This window comes from Typha latifolia, chromosome 3, assembly GCF_019914945.1.
Source record: "Typha latifolia isolate L0001 chromosome 3, TyphaL0001v2, whole genome shotgun sequence".
Classification (NCBI taxonomy): Eukaryota; Viridiplantae; Streptophyta; class Magnoliopsida; order Poales; family Typhaceae; genus Typha; species Typha latifolia.
The window spans coordinates 15,066,406-15,082,831 of record NC_133088.1 but is presented as its reverse complement, the minus strand read 5'-3'; the positions used below and the strand labels follow the sequence as shown (position 1 = coordinate 15,082,831).

Genomic DNA, 16,426 nt, shown 5'->3' with positions numbered 1-16,426 from the left:
CAACTAGGTTCTGGAGAGGCGAAAATCTTTTGATCGTCTGAACGTCCAGCTAATGGGTTTGTCCGGCAATCAACATTACAAATTGAGGGAATGTCAAAGTAGAAAATAATCAGTTGCAAGTTTCATGGTTCAAACTGGTATGCAGTTGTGAAATAGTATTCTGAAGACAGGCAAGCAGACAACCATTCTCATCTCTATCAGCCTACTACTGAAAGGGGCAGGACTAAGCAAAATAAAGAGGATGACTATTTCGCAGAAAGCATGAAAAAATTGATCAACATTTGTGAATAGTTTAGCTCTGCATATGTGGCAATGGGCATAATGGGTCCTTTTGCCTTCTGCCCCTAGTCTGATGTTCTGCATCGACATTTGACAGTGAACATAACCATATCTACATCACGTTTGATTACCTTGGCTTATTAAATGACAGATTTTTTTTTTCCATGGTGATGGATACATCAGCACATAACTTCTTCTCAGCTATGCAGCTAACTGATACATCTCACAACATTGATCAACTATGAACATTCAAACATAAGCTTTATCGAAGTCGAGCATCAAGCAGAAGAAACCATCCTTTTTCCTGCCAGAAACAATCTGGGTTCATCATCACCGGGTCCTGGAAGCACCATCAAGATAATCACAAGTTAATAGTAATAAGCTGCTTTATTCAGTAGTGCTATTTTCAATGTATCAAGGACTTGCAACTTTAATCTGGAAAGAATAATCTGATATTATTGTCTAGTTACGCCACATTGGTTTTAGTATTTGAAGAAACTTGACATGCAGACACCTTGTACTCGCATTGCATGTCCATTTGTGTCTTCAATGAAATAATACTTCACAAAGAATATGCTACAGATCCCTAAACTTTTTCCTACGAGATTTCTGAAATTTCACACTGTTACAAATACAATCACGATTACATAGGTTAGCATTAGTTATACTAAAGAGACACCAAGCATGAGTTGCCAAGAAAACTAGTGCATGCTGAATCTTTTGAAGCCAGTAGAAGAAAAATTAAGTAATTAACAATTATTTGCAGACAAGCACCCACAATTAGGTGAGTATTCTATAGTGGAACACTGCAAATTTTAAACAAAGTATTCCCCACTCTTCACGGTAGCAGTAGAAGATTGCTGAAGGCTGAAGGCAGAACAAAGATCGTCTCATGATTTGTTTAAAATCAACAATATGTAGAAGCCAACATGGGTATTAGGGCCACAAATCATTGATAAGAGGGAGCAAGCAGACCAAAGGAAATCTATATAAAGTTCCTCTTGAAATTGGTGGCATGCAAAATGTTTGATCCCATTCTGTTAACCAATTTATATTTACATTTGCCCCCTAGTTATGTCAAGGTTAGCACATATGAAACTACTTGTCTTGCATAAATGAGAATGACCATTAGTATACTTAACAAGAAATAAGATATAAGTTTTACCTGCATCTTGGCATTGTGACAGCCACAAGTCAATCTGCTCTATAACCTGCTGTCTTACTTTCTTCACTGTTTCAGGAGAGCTGCAATTTTTTGCATCACCTACAAACACTTATGATAAGTACTGTATATATTTGACTATAAAATACAGTCAATTATGCATCATAATGACATCATGAGACTCTAAGAGCATTTAATATAACTTGTTCAATTGCTATGTTACAAATGCCAACTGCACTGAGAGTAGGAGTACCATTGTCCAGTAACATGCTAAAATGTTATCCCTTGGGACCTTAGAAAATGTCAATGAACGGAAGGAGAATAATAGTACCTTCAATGATCAAAGGAGACTGAGGACATCCTCTCAGATCAGTACCATGTCCACAATTATGGCATTTGATTAAGTAGGATGGCACTGAAGAGAATAGAAATGTCTTAGTAACAGTAAACAACATCAACAAAGAAATAAGTCAATAACTATGTCAAGAAAATTGTGAAACAGGTACAAAAAGAGATACTCCTAAAAATGAAATGATCGGTTAACATTTAAGACATAACTAAGACCAAGTTCCATTACTCGTAGTTAACTACATAAAATCTATTAATGTGCCGGTCAATAAGACTGCATAACTTAATGTATGAATTGAGGATTTTCATTATTGTCTTGTAGTTAAATTTTGCTAATGGTTTGTTGCAGCATTGCATGACATAGTCATCAACAATGGTTTGCTGCTCATAAAGGTACCATCAATGTAAACAAGGACAGGACATTCTGAAATGTGCAGAAAATATTAATTTCTTTCTTGCAATACATAATGTCACTAAATGCAACCAGTTAGTACATCTCTTTCACATTAACTACTTCAAAGTCCTACTAATCAATACTATACACTTACAAAAAAAACCTAGTGGTTAATATTTGATCTCTAAAAGAACACCTGCATAATGGACAATTAAAAATCACAAACATGTTAACTTTTCAGCTTGTTTCATATACAAGCTAATGTGACTCATAGATGTGAATAAATGGCATCCACAGAGAATAAATCATCCTGTTCAACTAATCAAAGAATTTTGCACACAAGTGAACATGGGATAAGAGCAATACTGAATGTTAAACATGACAGTTACAATTAGTACAAAAGCTCACTATCTTCGGATGATTTTTGTTTGGATGCATGGCGCCAGGGATCTTGTGATCCATTGGTAAACACTATTTTGGAACCTGCATAATCGTATGGAATTGTTATCATAAAGTTTCAAGAAATCTGCTCTCAAGAAATATGATTGCAAAGATAACAAACATCCTTCATTATAGATGACCTAACTTACCTCCAGACAGTGGTAGCAAAGCACTTTAAGTAAAGATAATACCTTTTCAGTTAAACAACATCTGTTACTTCTTGTTTTCATATAATGTCTTAAAAAGAAAGGAAGAATAGTCAAGCAGTTAATATATAAGCAAATTTCATTATTATTAGTTCAAGTGTTTAATACTTAGAGGTCCATCATCTGAATTTCATGATTATAAATGTTACCATATGAAAAGTTGACATCGGAAGTAAGAACGTAAAACAATTAGTTTTTAATGACCAGAAATATGATGGCAAAAAGTTAGAAAGATGCAGTTGGACCAGAAACAAATAGGGTAAAAAAGTAGACCAGCAATTCGTGTGCCTCCATAGTATATGTTGGTCATATCCACGTCAGGGTAAATTCCTTCTCCAAAAATATTTCTGCAAAGGTCCAAATGATACCTAGACAACAAAAATGACATCAATGTTAGCATATCAATTATTAGACCACTAAACAGTTGAAGATCCAACTTTCTAAAACTTAACAATTCTAGATTCTTTTAATTCTTATTTGAGAAATGAAAATAGCAAAATGGCATTCCTGGTAATAGAACTTAGTAGCACTTGAATGGTATACAGAAATATTTCATGTAACTAAACCTTGTATCAATCTTTGCAGAACGAATGCTATCATTTTGAGGTGCCACTTGGAAATATGCAACTTCAGTGCAAACCTGGAACCACCACAATCGAGCATCTAGCAATAGAATTTCTGATTAAGAGACAGTAACATGAAGAGCTGATTCAACTAATACTATGAAAGTGCAGAAATACAGTGACTAATCCATAGCTTCAGTAATAGGTTTACTGAACAAAGCTCAAACACTACCTGTCTCTTCAGGAGTAGTGTTCTTCAAATATTGTTGATCATACGTTTGAAGTGAAGCTCCAAAACTTCCAAGGTAGTAGTCCTTCACAAAGTGAGCATATGTTTCCTGTATTACATTCTCATAAGACAATTGCATATTTGCCTCTGAAGACTTTCCAAATTAGTGACTGCACAATGAAAACCAAATTGAAGGATATGTATAAATAAGTCCAACGTTTACAGCATAGAAAAACTCTCTAATATAATGAAATGCTACAAAGGAACCTGTCAAGGAAGATGTAAAGATAGTTTATCAAATAAATTTATCAAGTAGTAATGACAACATTATCGCCTAAGGTAGCTCAGGGTTTCAGGTTGCCAAGGTCAGCAGAGATCACCTGCACAAAACTGTCCTGATAACAGGAAAAGAAAACCTACCTTAATCATATTTCCTAACAAGCAATCACTAAATCAATCAAATGAAGGAATAAACTAATAACACATAAAACTATTTTACAAGACAATCAATATTAGGACTCTTAACACCATCAAACCACTTGTGGCATCTAAAGATCTAAAACAGAACAAGGTAAACACAAGGCCAGAGAGGATGGCCAAAAGGTATATTAACTAAAACCAACTTAGAAATGCATTGTTGTCAATGAGGGGAGACCGGAACATACCAACAAATCGTTACCGGCCTTCTTGGCATCAACCAGAGGGGAGCATAGAGCATCTGGATTGCCATACTGAAACTGCGAGGTCGAGAATTAATCAACAAGCTACTTAAGATGTTTCAGATACTAAACCAAATTGCGCCATTGATGCATACCGCTGTAACCGCAGCATCAGCCAAAAGGTATAGGAAGTCAACATCATTCCTTAGCTGCAAATATAACATAGGAGTGTGTGGTGAAAAACTTGGAGCAAGTATCATGTGCTATTGAAATTTATCATCATATAAATAGGTAGAAAAAATTAAAACCTTGATATAAGAAAATATAAAACACTTGGAAAGAAAATAAATTCTCCTCAAACCCTAGTGATTGAGTTCATCAAAGCTCCCTGACGGATGGTGTTTTATTTCATTGAAGCACTGGTACAAAGTTCTATATTTGTACTTTATGGATAAAATCAAATAGCACTTAAATCCAATTGGTGGGTCAGATTTGGATCCATATATAGAAAATTGGCCACATTTGTCTCCTGATCTCAACTTGATATAGGGTCAGCTACGGGTTGAGGGGCTTCTGACGAAGCATGTCAGCCTGACACAAACACATGACCCAACAAACAACAATTGTTATGTAGAAATGACTAAATATAACAAGATTTAGCAAATTGTTATTATCTGGTTGAAATTATTCATTTTAGGGAACAATGTCACATCACGCCAAGGTTACGAGAAACCAAAAATCAAATTGAAATTGCACTTCTCTGATTGATTTACTTCAATAAGGAAGCTGCAAAGGGACAGGAATATCCTACTTTTCACATTGAACATGATCAGGACATGGCATATGGTATCCCTTAAATCATAGCAGCTATAACAATTAACAAATTCCTTAAAGCCAAAACAAATCTAAGGTGACTCAACAAGGGAGGATATGACATGTCCACCTATAAACTACTTGAATTTATTTATTGAATCTATAATGATATGATCGGTTCGATCACTCCAAAGACTACTCCAATGCCTCTTTCCTTGTCAGTGATATTAAACTATGTGATAAAGTAACCTTTGTAATATAGCCTGGGTGTCCTTATTCTCATATTAATCACTCTTAGACAAATATATCTTAGAATAGCATTCCAATTTCCCTCGACTTTTTCTAACATGCCAAGTTAGTGTTTATAAGAACTAAGAGGAGTGGTCTCACTGCTGCTATATATTCAAGCATGCTTCTTTTTCTAACATGCCAAGTTAGCTTTACTGCTTTTCTGTCTGTTAAAATGCTTTCCATGATTAAGTGGCCATTCCTTTTGTTCTCCGATTATAATTTAAGGCATTTGGCAATCCTAGTCAATAAGTTTCTCACTGATAATTGATTTTTCATAATTTGCTTTCTGCAAAGTTCAAAGTTTCGTCCGAAACTGAGATGTTTCACTGAAATGTTTCACATTTCGATTTTATCCGGTTGAAAACTACCCCCCAAAACTAGCATCCAACCGAAGCAACCTTAATAACAATTTTTTTAATGTAGGTTTTTTTAATTCTACGCTAGATTGACTTGAATCCAACTTGTACCTAACTCCATATCAACCTCATTGCTTAAATGCTATTAGATTTTGTGTGATGCATTAAAAGATAATATAAAGAAGACTATTTATCAAGAGTCCGAACCTAATACAATGAAACTAGAACTGATATTGACCGAAACGTTTCATTTTTTAACCAAACTGAAACCGAAACTTTGCACTATGGTTTTCTGAATATGTTTTAAAGGCATTTAGCAATCACATAAAGGGAATACCATAGATGCACCGAATAAGTTTTTCACTGATCTTCCATCAGAATGGAGACGTTCTTCAACAAGCTTCGTTATTTCTTGAAGTACAGCTTTGCATTCAGCACCAGCTGACTCTCCAATCTGCATAAATATTGTATTATAGAAAACTCAGTTTATTCTGAAGGGGATAAAAAGAGGAATACATGTAACAGCATAGGCTTCCATATTACCACCGGAGACAATATTACAACAACTCAAAAATGAATAGCTGAGATACGACAGGTAATGTATACATATCGACCTGCTTGTCAAATTCTGTGAAGTTGTAAACAGCAAGAACAACAGCCGAGCTTGCAAGACTCCCACATGTCAAATGAGGAAACTTTAAACGAAACCAAGCACTGAGTGCTCCAGAGTATGAAACACCAAAAACAAACCAGGAACTCTCTCCTCTTGAGATGTTGTAATGTTTATTCAAGTATTCCTAGAGAAAACAGAGGGCAGTCAGATCTCCGAAATCCAAAATCTAAAAGTATTTAAAAGAACCTGAAGAGAAAAAGCTTATAACTAACTAAGAGGTCCATAAATAAGATACCTAATTTCATAGGTTTGCTCTAAGAAATTTCTAAAAATGAAGAAACATAAAAATGAAATCTTTACAAGAAAGAAATAATATTGCACTAATATTAACAGAAACTGACAAGCAAATCAGCACTAGGAGTAAAGTAACCATATGAAACCAGATTAGAAAAGGAAATAAGCATTTCAAAGAACCTGATAATACTGGCGGAAAACAGCCAAGTCAAATAGAGCCTGCTTTGAGGACAGAAATCTTAGGTTATTTGTTGTTAAGTACTTGAAAGGGGCACTCTTGCCGTAGTATCGATGCTCAAGAGAAACCACAGCAGCACCAAACTTCTTTGCTATAACCTGCATCATGAGTAGAAAACCTTAAGTCATTTTCTAACATGCACTATATATATGTCATATATACAATACTTAATTTTGTAAAATGAATTAATCACGATCGGCATAAAACCGTTGGTGCGTCCACATTCATAAAGATGGTGCTTGGCAGTTGGCATGAATATATTTTTATACTTTTAATGGAAGGTGACTTTTTTGGGGGGGTTGGGAGGGGGGCGCACTTTCAATTAATCCAACCCTTGAGCCCCCTGAAAAGCAGGAGTGCTTAACCATGTTTCCTTTGACACTGAAATGCTATACTTTGTGTACACAACCACTACTTTTATGTGTTCAGTGAGTCTATATCCATAACACATCTATACGCAGAGAACAACCTTACTGTTTCTAAGGAATTACTGACATAATTGTTCCCAATAGTGAACACATGATAAAAAATTCAAATAGATGACCTGTTGTGCAATTACATTCAAGTTCAACAGATTCAGAAGCACTTGAATGTCAGATGCAAGCCTTTTAGGAAAATCTAATGCATACATTAAGGATGGAATTTTCTTTTGAGAAAGGTTGGTTGAGTGATCATCAAAGGATAAGATGTCTGCAAAAAACAATAATATTGTTTGTACACAAATCATGATGAACAATTGAACTGAGTGAATCTATCATACAAATGTCTTGATTTATGAGGTTAACATACTAGTAAGAAACATGTTAGTTACTCTGCAGGAACACCAGAGCCAATTCCACACATATTATTCTACAAATACACATATACTAGAGATTGATCAGACAGATCTATTCATGTAGTAGATTCCAGTCAAATATTCAAATTTTCAAAAGGAAAAGTCTGGATTCACAGCATAAAAAAAGAAATGTTTTCAACGTCATACGAGGGGTAAAAGAAGAAATGAGGTAGGGTGCCAGATTTAAGCTTTTAAAATGAGAGTAAAGTTGACCTATATCCAGTTCTGAGATTTCTTATTGCAAAATTAGGAAAGTCACCCTGGGATTGGTGAGAATATTAAGTGCTAGGTGTCTGACCAAGGTGATAATCAGCCTGATTAGCTTAAGGTAAAAGTTGGTGTTCTATAAGTGCATCCCAGTAAGAGAAAGCAGTTGCATCAGCATATAAAAAACCAAAGTATTGAATTATCGTTCCACAAGAAGTAATACATCATATAACTAATTTAGCAACACTAATTGTAGAAGATGGGTAATCTCAACCTACTCACAGAAAACAAAAGTAAGACAACAAATATCCGCACATTCATTAAGTTGACAATGTCACAAGTTTTAACTGAGTTATGGACAAAAAAGAATTTTGGGACAAAGAAATTGTGAGAAAACAGTAGTCGAGAAGGGAAAAATAAGGGTAGCTATTTGATTTAGTAAGAAGTTTTAAAATGAAAATGGAAATATGTCAAACTATTGAAAGTCCTAAAAGAAGCAAATAGCACATGCACATAAACCCTGTCCATGTGTCTAACAGACAAAAGGGGTCCAATGTTGCAACCATTAAGGATGGGGATATGATATTCCACTTAGAATAACTTATATCAGTTTAGAGAGAAAGAAAAATGAAAGGTGGTTATAGGTTACTATAGCAAACAACAAAACGGTCGCACTAGTACTTACAGATGTGTAATCATTACTGATTCCATTGCAAGAAGATTCACCACATATTCTTAAGAATATAGGTCCATCAGGAACTCGATAGTAATCAAGAAATTCATAATACCGCTGCTGGAATTGACGGTGGTCCTGCATAATCCAACCAAATAAATGTCCAAATATCCACAATAAAGAGAATATAGACTAGAACAACAAATAATAGGTGATTTTACAATATAAACCTATGTATTTATGTCTAATGATGCATTAAGTCATCTTGAAAATTCTTCCATTAGAAAGCAAAGCTTCAAACATGCCCAAATAATACAAACTTCAACAGTCTTCTAAACAGGTTAGTGTAAGTAATAATAAATTAACTTCACCAAGAGATAAGTTAACTTAATAGCAAACAACTAGAAAAAAAAAATGAAAACTTCCATATAAAAGATAGCAGAAGCAGCTAAATAATAACTCATAATTTATCAAAAAAATCGTAAATCACAATTCACTAGCAAAAAACAAAACCACATGTACTATGCTACAAGCATGGTTATCCAATTCAATTATAATCGTGTATGTACGGGTATTTAAGAGTGTACGTCTAAGGACATTAAGGTCAATCTATGTACTTATTCTTTTTTTATATAATAATATGCGAAAAAGAAAGACATGATCAATTTGAAAATATTGCAATTAACAAAGCACAAGAACCGCCCGATGTCACAAAAGACAGATAGATAGACAAAAATTGACTAATCTAACGGGACATTCCTTCTTTCTCAAATAAAAGGAAAAGGATACATAGACCAAAAAAAAATGACTGTATTTTTCCTCCTCCTACTAGTCTTTGTTTTTATGTCCTCTTGCAAAAAAAATTTCTGTCAAAACCTAACTCACAGTATCATCAATATATAAGTTCCGGAATCTTGAATCAATCGTAACCATCAATCACGCAATTAGGTCGAACCTTCGTGATCAAACTCAACTGCAGAAATCGCAAGCAAAGAATTGAACTAAGAAGAGGGGAGGGAGAGAGAGAAAGTGAAAGAGAAACAAACGGTAGGAGAGAAGTGATCGAGGGTTTGATTGAACCAGTGCTCTTCTTTGGTGAGGTACTTGTCGCCGGCGCCGTGAGGTCGTTGGAAACCCAGCGATTCCACGGAGGAGGAGAAGAGCGAGAGGAGAAGCGCGAGAAAGAAGACGACGGAGAAAGCCCTGGTCATCTCCCTCATTGGCCGGTGCCCTTTCTAGCTTCTAATTCTATTCCCCCGACGAGAAGGGCGCCTCTGCCGTTTTAAAGTGGCAGGAGTACACGGCACGAGCGAAAGTCGTTGTAGTTCGAGAACCATCGGATGTGAGTAAATTGTCAGCTTTTGTCAATGGTGGGGCCGAGGAGAAAAAAACAAACAAAAGTAGCGCTCCGCAACAATAAAATTATAATAAACATTATCCAATGAGTTCCCCTCTAGAATTGCGTCCAAATATGTGATCCTGCGTCCCTGGGCCCCGTAAAGAGTAGAGACCACAAAATTTGATGGAAACGTTTGGTTGGGTGCATAGATTATTTTTTATAATCCTGAGGTCGAAGGCTAGTTATGGGTAGGATAAAAAGTCTATTCTCTCTATATATAAAGTCATTAGATTTTATTGAGCTTTTAGCCAACATAATAAGTTTGTCTAGTCTAAATTTTAAATCTTATACATCATCGAACAATTGTTTTAAACTAAATACCGTTGAGACCTGCTCCAAGCCATCGTATTGTCGAGTTGTTCCTCTGAGCCAACTGGACTGTCGAATCATTAACTGTGTGTGCCTAAAATTTTTTAAAATTTTTTTTATAAACATCCCTCTACATTTCTCTGAAAATATAAATATTAGATATATTTATAATTTTACTTATAATTTACTTTTGCCTTGGAAAGTAATAAATATTTATAAACTAATACACCATGAACTATATAAATAAACTATGACCTACACTAGTTTATTTTAAGAATTAGGTAAACTAACTAGGAAATTTATAAAAATTAACTGTTCAATAACTACAAATTATGTAATAAAATAGTAAAATAAAAATAGAAGTATTTAATAAATGTAAACTACTTAATAAAACTATAAACACACACAAAATACAAATATTCAATATTTATGAATTATAAGTATAGAATAAAAAATATAAGTATTCAATAATTAGAATTAGAGAGTGAAATTATGGTACTCTTAAAAATCCAAGTGTTCAATAACTATAAAATACAGGTATTATATTATTATATAATTTCAATGTGTGTAATCGAGTGTAACATGCATTCAATACATCTAATAAATATACTTTTTAATCTTATTTTCTTTTCATATGAAATTTAAAAATATATATATATCATGCAAAACAAAACTAAAATGGTATGACTTTAGTTTACAATCAAACACTAACTTATATATTTTTTTCTAAACTTTGGATAAAATAAGTTACGTGATAAGTTATGTACAAAATCTTATCACAAGTAGAATGTGCGGTAAAGTTGTGCATATTTTCTAAGAAAACTTTTTAGTATAATTAATATTCTTATTTATTTTTGTACCTAGGAACAAAATATATTTTTATATAATATAATAGTATATTTTTAAAAAAGAGATTAATTTATAGAACATATTTCTCAAACTTATTACATGAATATATTGAATACACTGTGAGGTAAAAGTACAATTTACACTGTATTAAAGACTTATCTCTCTGCTCAACGAGGATAAAATTGGAATAAAAAAAAACCAGACAACAAAAATGGAAAGTGGGCCTAACAAGTCAACCAAAAATCTTTGCAAGGAACAAACTGATTCTCAATATAACCTTAATTTAGAAAAGAAACAATTATAGAATGACACGGTCAAAAGCACAACCAAATAATATAATATCATCTCAATTAGAACACGGAGAACCCGTTCAATCTCCAACGTATTGTTCGTATTTTCTCCCCCTCGCAATTTCAAAAGTAAGGCGGCAATCACCTGATCACTTGATCGCCGCGTCCCGCCCAATTCCTACCCAGAATCCGATTTCTCCCCTCTTCCTGAAAATATCATCATTACTTCGAGTAACACCGCAATAAATCCCGTCGACTCCCCTGCCAAAACCCTAAATCCTAGTCCTCATCATGGGATCTCCTTCGTCGTCTAAGAAGGATCGCCCCTTCCCCATTGGCGATAGGAGAAGCCGCCTCCGATCCGGAAGCTTCCTCTCCTCTTCCACCGATTCCCCTCTCGGCGAAACCGGAACCAATTCTAAGAATCGAGCGAGCCGAAAGTCGACGGACGACGGCGCCGACGCCGAGTACAAGCTATTCTTGGAGCATCTCCGCGTCGATGGCAAATCCTACGTTCTTGAAATCACAAGCCAAGACGGATCGCCTTTGATTCTGAGGTACGAAGAGGACGATGATTCCAGCGAGGTGATCCAATCCGATTCCACGAGAAGCCCGAAGAAGAAGCCGAGGACGGAGAATTCGAGCCCCAACGAAATAGTTGACGACAGCTATCAGATTTTCTTGAAGCATGTGGGGTTCTTGGATGGCACGATGGTTCTGCAGTTGGAGAATAATGTCGTTGTCCGATACGAAGAGGAAGTCTCCAACCATCAAGAAGAAGCAGCTGAAGAGCGGCATGAGGAGTGTTTGGAGGAGTCTGAAGTTACGGAGAAGAAAGGCGATTCCTTTAAGCCTCCCAGTTCACTGGTAAGAGAGTTTTAAACAATGAACGAAAAATTCACATAATATTTTGGCAATTAGCTTACTGTTTTCTTGGTTTTAACCCGTAACGTGTAGATACAAATAGTAGATGATGATAGCTGTCCTTTCGAGATCAACAGTAGACTGCCATCTCGGTTCAAGAGCAGGCTGATTAATGTACTTCGGAAGCCATTTGACCAGAGTGAATACGATAATCTTAAGGCGACGGCAACTCTTCGAAAGAAAATTATTAAGATGAAACACTTGCGTGACAGGTCCATAGCCTACGAAACAAATATGCCGGGATATTCTTATTTTGATCATTACCCAGGTAAATGATGTATTCCTTGCAAGGTACAGTAAAGCAACTAACGACTTTGATAGTTTTGAGCGAATTATAGACTTATAGTGCCTATTACCTTTATTTTATTTTATTTTATAAAAAATAGATGATTGGACGAGTGAACAATGAACTGTTACTTTGTTTTTGCAATAACAGATCTTGCTAGACAGATCGATTGTGCTGACCGTAAAAAGGGCTTGGAACTCTTGCGTGGGTTTTTCTTCTGGTTAGAGGTAAGGTTTTCAACTTTCACATTCTTTCTACTGTCATATGTTGTTTTGGTGAAATTGAAATTATGTCTTTGTCTTAGTATGTTTGTCAATGTTTTGAATAATTTTTTATAACTCATATGCATTTGATTCACTTCGGTTCTCTATCAAGGTTTTAGAGTTTAATTTGCATGCAGCCAACCTTCACTATATTGATCTTCAGTCCCTAGATTTGCTAACTCATGGCAAACCCATTGATTGTACTTTAGATGACTTACACAATCTTGACCCTTGAACACTATGGGAAAAGAACATTAGCTAGAACCCCTATAACTCTGCTTCAAAAGAGATTTCCTTTCGACCTAGTTAGGCCTTGAGGTTTTCAGCTCACTCTTTATCTCTATATTACAGAAACACACATAGCCAACTTACCACTTTGCTTCCAAGTGTAATGCTCTCAATGGATGCAAATCAGCCTTAATGCCAATAACATCTTCCCAACAGCAGGGTAGGAAACTGCATCTTTTTGGTCTTAACTCCTTAGTTCCTTTTCTTAAATACACACTTTATGCTTAGTTGATTATATGGAATTGTTGTGATGGGCTTGAAAGTATCGTTAAAAATAAAAAAAGAATGTCGCTTTTTTGTTCTTGAAAAAAGAGTTGTTTTTTTGTTCTTGATGCCTTTTGTTATCCTTTGAAGCACTGGAAACATTTGGTTTTGTCACTCTTGTTTTTGAAACATGAGGAAACTTGGTAACAGCTGGACCACCACGAGTATTAGAAAAATTCTCTACATTTTAGTCAACCGTGAAGAAGCTTGACCATTATGTTTATATCTGAACACCTTAAACTTGAGTAAGTCAATTGGTCTCAAAAAGAAGTTCAGCAGAGTTAGTAGGTGAATGACAGTAGAAATCAACAGCAAGGGTTAAGAGGCAATGAGCGAATTGGGCCATCCAAGAACTTCTCAAAAGTCAGAACTTTGTTCGTCCATGTTTTACTTTTCTAACACCATCTTTACAGCTCACTGGACCACCATAATGCATATTGGACTGTTAGAACTCCTAAAATCTAGGATTGGTGACTTATCAACCTTTTAGGGTTGTCTGAATTTTAACAACTAACAATAGAAAAACTATCTCTGATTCTTTTCTCAAGAACGTATTATGAAATGTCAGATTAAGATGATGCCACTTTTAATGCTCAAATGCTGATCTATGGTGGGCACTGGAGAATGCTGACCAGAATCATTAAAATATCTTTTGTGGTCCATGGTTCCGCTGCTGACTTCATGAAGCGCGTATCTTATAGTCACTTTTTCAAGTATTATGAACCTTTCTGATGGTAACCTACAATTAAAATGTGAAATCATATACTGTAGGTGCCTAATTATTTGGATATATATGCTTAATTGTTTACTTAGGTGGTAATTCTTAGTTAGTAATCCTTGACTTTCTTGATTATCCAATAAGTTTTATTTCAGGAGATTATATAAATTTGATATAATAAATGAAACATTCTTTTGCAGAATGTTGGGCATGAAGGGGCATTTATGCCATGGGTAACTGCATGCAGAAGCTATAGGGAAATCCCTTACAGTGACTGCAAGGCAACATTTCCACGTCGGATTTCCAATTGAAATGTCTACTCTGTGAAATCATTAGTAAAGTAAATATTTGTCAATAGAAAAACATCTTTTTTGTGTCCATGTAAATGCTCAATCTGGATATCCTTTTATAGCATGTCATGCTTGGGTGCTTGCTAATGGTTGCAGCTGCATGTGGTATATCACTAAAGCAGGTTTCATCAATAGAAAAGTCCAGATATTGTAAATGTATATGCTCAATCTGGGATTCCCTGTGATAGCATATCGTTCTTGAGTGCTTGCTAATCATGGGAGCTCCAAATGTATACACTTTTGTTCGCACATTCAGTCAGAATCATTTTGGGGGTATGGAGTTATTTACCTTCTATTGTACATTTTGAACTTGACTGCTATTGAATTTCACACGTGGCTTTCCCATGCTGAAGTTAAGAACTCTGGCGTTCATGTTGTAGTTGATCTCTCCGTCGTAAAGCAATTTGCGGATATAGTGCTCGATATCTGAACCGATTAATCGGAGTGTGTACTCTGATAGTGGAGCTCCCTTTGTGCAAACAGAATAGCAATATGTTAGTCTCACTAAAGATCACACTTTGTACCGACCAAAAAGTATAGAATGTAGAGATCTTACATATATTTATTTGGAAATGAGATGCTACTGCTAATTGATTTTTATTGCACCTTATTTCAATTAGTAAATCGAGTGACAGTTGAAGTGCAAGTGATACAATCAATGATCTTGATCTAATTTCTTGTTTTTCTTTTCGCCTTATGGTTTTACTTTTTAGTTCTTGATGGAAAGAAACAAACACTTAAAAATTATTGTACTTGTCATTGAAACAATCAATATATTTCTCAGATAAAAATCTCATGATAAAGGAGTCTTGCAATGTTTACTGTTAAATCATTATGATATCCTTCCTAATATTGTCACAAAATATTATCTTTTCATGGTTTGCACCATTTGCACATATACAGATTTGACCATGTCTGATAATCTGTAGCGATTTCCACTGATTTTGTGGTACAAATTTGCACAGCATGTTTGAGTTGTTTTCTTGCAGAGGAAATTTTATTGGAAAGAAATGACGGAAATGTGCTCCAACTCTGAAGGATTAAACAAATTTTTTAGTCGGTGTGAGTAAAATTATGCAGAAGCATTTGCTCTGCTTCGGAGGCCAAGTTCAAGGATAATCCAAGTTCTCTACTGTGATTGCATGCGTTATCAGGTAAAACGAAAGTTGCAGTTTAAATCTCTTCTACGATATGAAATGCTTTTAAGAACATTTCATTACCTCATAATGGTCTATTAGCTCCTGGAAGTAGCCATAAACCTTCTGACAAGTTTCAGGAGTCCACACGAACTCGTTGGTCGGATCAAGGATGAGCGTCAGCTTATCCATCTGTGTCTGGTCGAAGGCGTGGGTGACCGGATCGATGTAGGCGGCGTAGATCCTCACATGTCTGGTGACACTGCTCAGCCACTGCCCTCCATATTCTCTGCTCATATTCTTGCTCATTGCAAGAGGTTGCAGTGGTTCCTGTTGTACCCCTGCTTGCCTTTGCGGTAGCTCCTGCTCCTGCTGTGGCAAGCCTGTTTGGTTTTGCTGCACCTGCTGCTCTTCTTGTTCTTTAACTAGTTCTTGTTGCTTTTGCTGCTGTGCCATAACCGAAAATGGCTTGTTGATTCTTCCAGATTTTCTCTTCAAAGCCCATCCTTGGATTGATGATATCCCGGAAGGAGAAAGGAATGAGGTAGTAGCCATACTTGGTGGTGTTCTATCCTTCCTCTGCAGAGTTTAGCTGGTTGTAGATGTAGGTGAGGTGGAAGTTTTTTGTTTTTTGTTTTTTTGTTTCCCATTCTCCACACCACACATGCCATATTCTGTTGTTTGTGGATAAGGTTTCTTTTGTAGTATTTGTGACTAGGGAGCTCGAGAACATTACCTGACCAATTATT

At 35.5% G+C, this 16,426-nt stretch overlaps 3 protein-coding genes across 8 annotated transcripts; 1 reads left to right on the top strand and 2 right to left on the bottom strand.

Annotated features, from left to right (window-relative positions):
- Window positions 1–224: 224 nt before the first annotated feature.
- On the bottom strand, window positions 225–9,970 carry LOC140785283 (probable serine protease EDA2). 6 transcript variants are annotated; one of them, XM_073133098.1, is made up of 15 exons: window positions 9,682–9,919; window positions 9,487–9,574; window positions 8,614–8,739; window positions 6,829–6,984; window positions 6,356–6,538; window positions 6,079–6,195; window positions 4,437–4,490; window positions 4,288–4,359; window positions 3,626–3,731; window positions 3,397–3,493; window positions 3,104–3,198; window positions 2,592–2,666; window positions 1,773–1,856; window positions 1,445–1,543; window positions 225–619 (listed from the first exon to the last, which is right to left on the bottom strand). In XM_073133098.1, the coding sequence occupies exons 2-15, from the start codon at window positions 9,532–9,534 to the stop codon at window positions 558–560; spliced, it is 1,374 nt and encodes a 457-aa protein (XP_072989199.1). In that variant the 5' UTR covers window positions 9,535–9,574; window positions 9,682–9,919; the 3' UTR covers window positions 225–557. The 6 variants fall into 6 exon arrangements, 3 of the variants coding, with proteins under 3 accessions (XP_072989199.1, XP_072989197.1, XP_072989198.1); XR_012108419.1 differs by lacking the exon at window positions 9,487–9,574 and having other exon boundaries at window positions 2,573–2,666; window positions 9,648–9,898; XR_012108418.1 differs by lacking the exon at window positions 9,487–9,574 and having other exon boundaries at window positions 2,582–2,666; window positions 9,648–9,898.
- Window positions 9,971–11,537: 1,567 nt separating this feature from the next.
- On the top strand, window positions 11,538–14,841 carry LOC140783189 (uncharacterized). The gene is made up of 4 exons (XM_073129968.1): window positions 11,538–12,315; window positions 12,406–12,640; window positions 12,809–12,885; window positions 14,392–14,841. Exons 1-4 carry the CDS (start codon window positions 11,740–11,742, stop codon window positions 14,500–14,502), a joined length of 999 nt encoding a protein of 332 aa, XP_072986069.1. The 5' UTR covers window positions 11,538–11,739; the 3' UTR covers window positions 14,503–14,841.
- LOC140783190 (NAD(P)H-quinone oxidoreductase subunit M, chloroplastic) lies at window positions 14,650–16,332 on the bottom strand. Its single transcript, XM_073129969.1, has 2 exons — window positions 15,762–16,332; window positions 14,650–15,010 (listed from the first exon to the last, which is right to left on the bottom strand). The coding sequence occupies exons 1-2, from the start codon at window positions 16,230–16,232 to the stop codon at window positions 14,834–14,836; spliced, it is 648 nt and encodes a 215-aa protein (XP_072986070.1). The 5' UTR covers window positions 16,233–16,332; the 3' UTR covers window positions 14,650–14,833.
- Window positions 16,333–16,426: the final 94 nt, after the last annotated feature.